The 6,225-nt window shown below is 58.9% G+C and overlaps 1 protein-coding gene across 1 annotated transcript; it reads left to right on the forward strand.

Moving 5' to 3' along the window:
• Nucleotides 1-1,586: 1,586 nt before the first annotated feature.
• Nucleotides 1,587-3,995, forward strand: TMEM191C (transmembrane protein 191C). The gene is made up of 10 exons (XM_060119389.1): nt 1,587-1,741; nt 1,898-2,021; nt 2,328-2,378; nt 2,528-2,605; nt 2,792-2,848; nt 2,974-3,033; nt 3,161-3,225; nt 3,307-3,379; nt 3,687-3,724; nt 3,791-3,995. Exons 1-10 carry the CDS (start codon nt 1,587-1,589, stop codon nt 3,993-3,995), a joined length of 906 nt encoding a protein of 301 aa, XP_059975372.1.
• Nucleotides 3,996-6,225: the final 2,230 nt, after the last annotated feature.

The following is a 6,225-nucleotide window of genomic DNA, read 5'->3' on the forward strand; positions in this document are numbered from 1 at the left end:
TGTCAGTTGCTTCCATGTCTTGGCTGCTGTAAGTAATGCTGCAATGAACATTGGGGTGCACGTATCTTTTCGAATTAGAGTTTTGTCTGGATATATGCCCAGGAGTGGGATTGTTGGATCATATGGGAACTTTTTTTTTTTTTTTTGGCTGCATTGGGTCTTTGCTGCTGCACGCGGGCTTTCTCTAGTTGAGGTGAGTGGGGGCTACTCTTCATTGTGGTGTGCGGGCTTCTCATGGCGGTGACTTCTCTTGTTGTGGAACATGGGCTCTAGGCGCGCAGGCTTCAGTAGTTGTGGCTTGCGGGCTCTAGAGCGCAGACTCAGTAGTTGTGGTGCATGGGCCTAGTTGCTCTGCGGCATGTGGGATCTTCCCGGACTGGGGCACGAACCCGTGTCCCCTGCATCGGCAGGCGGACTCTCAACCACTGCGCCACCAGGGAAGCCAGGCAGGCGGATTTTTAACCACTGTACCACCAGGGAAGTCCCGGCAACTCTATCTTTAGTTTCATGAGGAACCTCCGTCCTGTTCTCCAAAATGGCTGCACTAATTTACATTCCCACCAGCAGTGCAGGAGGGACAGCTTTATGGTAGGCACCCAGCTGTATCTGCTGACTCCTCAGACTTCCCTATTTCTTTTTCTTGCTTCATTGCAGGTCCTCCAGCACTGTTAGACCTGAGCAGGAGGGTCATTCTTGTCTCTTAAAGTCTTAACGGGAAAGCTGCTAATACTGCCTCCCTAAGGAGTGTGTTTACTAAGCAGCTTTCACCAGAGTCCCTTTCGATCCCTCTTTAAATTTTCCACAGATGAGGAACTCTATCCCGCGTTCTGCTCCTACTGAAATGCTCTACTGAAGCTGGTGTCCTCCCTCTTTTGTCCATGTAGTGAATGACGTCAATTTTCAGATCTTGAACAATCTCTGGAATAAAGTCTGCTTGGTTTCATGTACCTTTTTTTTCAATGTACCCCTTTGGATTTGGTCAGCTAATAATTTATTTAGGACTTTTGCATCCAGCTTCATAGTCTAAATTGGTCAAATGAAAGCCGACTTTAAAAGGACAAGTTTACCTGCAATTTCACCAGTGAAATAGCTTGTCTTTCTCTTGTTTCCTTTAAAGATCTTATCCGTGTACATTACAATCTTAGTTATTTCAGCATACATAGTAAATCATATTCTTTTTTTCACTAGACATCATATCTCTATGCATGCCACATAAAATACATCATTTTAGTAACTACAGTGGTGTCCTCTTTGTGATGACTGTAACTACACACTTGAGTGAACCACTTAACGCGTTGTGGTTTAAGAATTTTTTTTCTTCTTCCTAGATTAAGTTCCCAGGGGTGGGATCATTGGGTCCAAAGACAAGAACCTGTTTACGGATCCTGATCTCTTTCCCACAGGAGGCTTCTCAGTCCGCAGTGCCGTCGGCAGCGAGCGGGAACAAGCCAAACTCGCCTTCTGCTTCGGGTGCGAGCACCCACCGGCCTGCGCGGTCCGATGGCTGCCCGTGCGCAGCGGTTCCGAACCGCCCTGCGCTCCACCCATTGTGACGCGGGTCCGGCGGCGGCGGGTAGAGCCGGGACATGGCAGAGGCGCAGGAGCTACTGCTGCAGCTGCTGAAGGACAACCGCGACGGGCGCCTGCGGAAGCAGGAGCTGGAGGAGCTGGTGCGCGGGCTGGAGGCCGAGAGCGATAGCCTCAAGGCGCGCCTGCACGACCTGAGCGAGCGCGAGCGCAGGTGCGGACTGCTCCTCACCTCGCCCCGGGCCTTGGGACCGAGCCGACGTGCAGGGGCACCGCGAGGGGGCTGGCATCCGGGCGCGACCCCGGGCCGCGAGGGGGCTGGCATCCGGGAGCGACCCCGGGCCGCGGAACCTCAGTTTCCCCTCCGCAGCCTGCAGCGGCGGCGGAGCCAGGCGGCGCGGGCCCTGCACGGGAAGGCGAGCGAGGCGGCGCGGGAGCGCGCAGACCGGGCGCGCCGGCTGCTGGAGGCTGCGGAGCAGCACAAGCAGGACCTGGTTGGGGGGGGGGGGCCTAAATGGGGCGGAGCCTGAGGGGCGGGACCTTGGAGGGGGCGGGTCTCTGGATGGGCGGGACCAGTGGAGGGGGAGGGACTTGAATGGGGCGGAGCCTGCGGAGAGGGAGGGGCCTTTGACGGGGTGGGACCTTGTGTGGGGCGGGGCCTGAGGCAGGGTGGGACCCTGGACGGGGCGGGGCTCTTGGTGGGCGGGGCCAGTGGAGAGGGAGGGATTTTAATGGAGCAGGGACTGCGGTGGGGGCGGGGACCTCGGAGAGGCCCGGACCGCCCCCTCGATCCCGTCCAGGAGCAACAAAACCGTCAGCTGCAGGAGCAGTGGGAGGAGCTGTCAAGCCAGGTACCTTCAGGAGACGGCTTCCGTCTCACGCTTCCCCTAGGAAGCCCCACCCTAGTCCCCGCCCCCATTTCCGCCGCGTCCCCGCCTCCCAGGATAATCCCCACCCCTAGAAGCCCCGCAAGTCCCGCCCTCACAAGCCCCACCCCCAGCTCTTTTACTATGGAGGAGAACAACTGAGTCAGCAGCGCGCAGAGCAGCAACCCGGGACCCAACTGGTGGCTTTGCAGGTGCTTGGGTGGGGCCCCGAGGGCAGGAGCGCTGGTGTGGGCGGGGCTTTGATGACCTGAGGGCGGGGCCTTGGGGCTGAGGGCGGGCGGGGGGGCATGAACATCTTGGCCGGGCGTTGGGGCGGGGTCTGGAGCGGCGAGCTCGGGGAGTGCCGGGCTCCTGACCTTCCCTGGATCCTCCGGAAGAAACAACTGGAGCTGGTGGAGGCCAAGCACGCCAGGCAGGCGGAGGCCCTGCGGCAGGTGCGGGCGGAGCCGGGTACTCAGTGGGAGGGTCGGCTTGGGGTGTGGGTGGGGCCTGGGCAGGCGCCGGACTTTGGAGAGGGTTGAGTTCCCCGAGTCTAATCAGGGTTCCCCCCTCATGCCAGAGCGCACAGCGGATGGAGGAAGCCTGGGCCAGCTTCCAGGAGCAGAGCGGAGTCTTGCAGGTGCCGCCCCCCTCCACTCGGAGAGCCGCTCACCTCCGACCCCACTGCGGCCTCCTCCCCCGGAGCTGCCGGGGCCTGCCTCACCAAGGTCTTCCCAGGTGTGAGGCCTCACTCCCACCCCCTCCAGGAGCTGCAGGGGAAGGTGATGGAGGCGGCGACTGCGCTGGACGCCTCGCAGGGCGGCCCGGAGCCGTAAGGGGGTTAGGACTGTCGGGTGTGGGGAGGTGACTGTGGGGCCGGACAGAGGGCACATCTCCATGCCTGTCTCCACAGGTGCGAGTCGCAGCCTCGCCGGGGGCAGGGATGCGCGGGCTCGCTCATGGAGGAGGTGGCCAAAGCGGACTGTGTGAGTGCGGGCCTGGGCGGGGACGGGCTGGAGCCGGGACCTGCCCCCGGGCCCGCCCCCACACACGTGGCCACCCCATCAGGGATTTCCCCCCCTCCCCCAGGGACCCGCCCCTTGATACCAACCCCGCTGGGCGGCCACGCCTGCCACAGGAAGGCCCACCCAAGGACCACGCCCGCATAGGGGACCCGCCCCGTAGTGCCACGCCCCCCACGGAGCGACGCGCACCCACAGGCCCCGCTCCCCCAGGGGGTTCCCCCCACCGCTCCCCGGCGCGGAGCTGTACGTCGCTCCCTCTTCCCCGCAGGAGAAGCGGCTGTTCGGCGGCGCGGGCGCGGCGCTGGAGTCTGGGGTCCGGGGTGCGCCCGGCGCCCCACCACCACGCGTCTGCCGGTGCGTCGTGGTCCGCAGGCTGTGGGCGCTGGGCGCGCTGCAGACGCTGCTGCTGCTCCTGCTGGGCGTCGTGGCGCTGCCGCTGCTCTACCTGGCGCTGGTGAACCCCTCGGCCCTCCGCCACAGGCTCATGCGCCCCGGCTCGGACGCCGCCATCCGTCGCCTGCGCTACACGCTGGCCCCGCTGCTGGAGCTGCGCGCGCGCGGACTGCTGCCCTCCTAGTGCATCACGCCGGCCGCGGCCGCCAGCACCCGTGTCTCCGCGTGGTTTCTGGGCGTCAGGCGGAGGGGTGGGCGGGCGGGGGTGACTGGGGAGGGGAGGGGAGAGGGGAAGGGGGACTCGGGAGGGGTGGCGGCGAGAGAATGGGAGACGCCGGGGCGGGGGCGTCATTTATCCTCGGGCCCAGCGGACGCCGGGCTCCTCCGGGCGGACCTTGGTCCCGAGAGGCTGCCGGGCCCTCGGTTCCTCCAGCCCCGCCGCCCACTCGGGAGGGGTAGGAATTGTTACTAAACCCGCTCTCCCCTCCGGCGAGCAGAGCCCGGGGCACCGGCTGGCGGCTCCCCGCGGAGGTCCGTGTCCCGCGTCCGCGTAGTGGTTACGCAGTCCCCGCGACGCCCCTCCTCCCCTTGGTCGGCGGCGCTCTCCCGCGTCCGGGCTGTGCGAACCGTTCGCACGCTCACCACTGCGGTCTTCGCGGGCATCGTCTTTTCATTTCTGTAAATGTTCTGCTTAATGCAGATGGACCTCGCGTTTCACTTAGTCTCTGATGCAGACTCGATTTTTATTATTTGTGCACACATACGTGCGTTTGTTTTCTTTGTTTTTTTTCGCGGTACGCGGGCCTCTCACTGTTGTGGCCTCTCCCGTTGCGGAGCACAGGCTCCGGACGCGCAGGCTCAGCGGCCATGGCTCACTGGGCCTAGCCGCTCCGCGGCATGTGGGATCTTCCGGGACCTGGACACGAACCCGTGTCCCCTGCATTGGCAGGCGGACTCTCAACCACTGCGCCACCAGGGAAGCCCGATACGTGCGTTTTTGCTCAGGCTTTTAAACAATCGTTTCCTTATTGATTTGCACTTGTTCTTTAGTCTTTTGGCGGTTAAATTTGTTCATGGACTTCTGTGCACAATATAAGAATTGTGCGTTGTGTTCTAAAAATTCCGTTCTTGCCTGGAAGTCGTAAAGATACTCTCACACTTTAAATACTTTTCATTGGTGTAAACATTTTATCCATCATCCGTAGATGGGCACTTGGGTTGTTCCACCCTTTGGTTATTGTGAGTAATGCTGCAGTGAGGGAATTCCCTGGTGGTTCAGTGGTTGGGACTCGGTGCTTTCACTGCCTTTGCCTCGGTTGCACCCCTGGTCGGGGAACTAAGATCCTGCAAGCCTCACAGCACGGCCAAAAAAAAAAAAAAAAGATCAGGTGCAGTGAACATGGGTGTGCAGATATCTGTTTGAGTGCCTGCTTTCGCTTCTTTTGGGTATTCACCCAAAAGTGGACTTGCTGGATCAAATGGTACTTCTGTTTATTTTTTTGAGGAACTGCTGTATGGTGTCCCATCAGCAGTGCCCAAGGGGTCCAGCTTCTCCACATCCTCTACATTAGTTTACTGTTTTTTTTCTTTCTTTTAAAATAATAACCATCCTAATGGGCGTGATTTTGTTTTTGCTTTCAATTTTCAGGCTTTGCATTCTCTAGTTTTTATAATTTATAATTACAAAGTCTCAGCCATCACATCCATAAAACAAGATGTCCTAGGGAAGTCTAGCTTGTATCCATGTGCCCTCCACCCTGTTGCCCTCACTCCTGTGGAAGAAACACTTGATTTTTTTAATGGACTCTCCTTTCCCCCCTTGACAAGTGAACTATGTACACCCCCCTCCCCTTTCCTGGTTAGCACAGTGCAACATGCGACTTCTCTGGCAGCTCCTCGCTTTGGGCAGTGTGGCAGGTGGGCCTGTCGTTTATGCCACAGCCACCGTAGCCGTGGGGGTGTGTCCTCATGCTTCCTCAGCAAGGAGCCTTCTGCAAACGTCTGTTTGTATTTTTCCAGAGAATCTGTGAGATCCATTCCTCAAAGTGGGATTGTGAGCCAGGGGTGACCACATTCATGATACTTGGAGATGCCCCTGGTCACTTTCAGGGTCGCTCTGTTGCATTCCCACCCTCACTGGCTATGGCCCCTTTCCCCACAGCCTCCCCACCAACCCTGCATGTTGTCAATCTGATGGTGAGAAAGGGCACTTCAGGGTGGTTTTAATTTGCATTTCTCTTGTGATCAAGGATGAGCACATTTTTTTATATTTAAGGGCCAGGTACATTTCTTTTCCTGCAAACAATTCATATCATTTGTTCATGTTAAAACTATAGGATTGTAGGGTTTCCTTCTCCCTCAGTTTTTCCAAAGCTCTTTTTTAGGATACATTTTACCTTCGAGATCTGTTGTGA

The sequence above is a fragment of the Mesoplodon densirostris genome, chromosome 15 (genome assembly GCF_025265405.1).
Source record: "Mesoplodon densirostris isolate mMesDen1 chromosome 15, mMesDen1 primary haplotype, whole genome shotgun sequence".
NCBI classification, from domain to species: domain Eukaryota; kingdom Metazoa; phylum Chordata; class Mammalia; order Artiodactyla; family Ziphiidae; genus Mesoplodon; species Mesoplodon densirostris.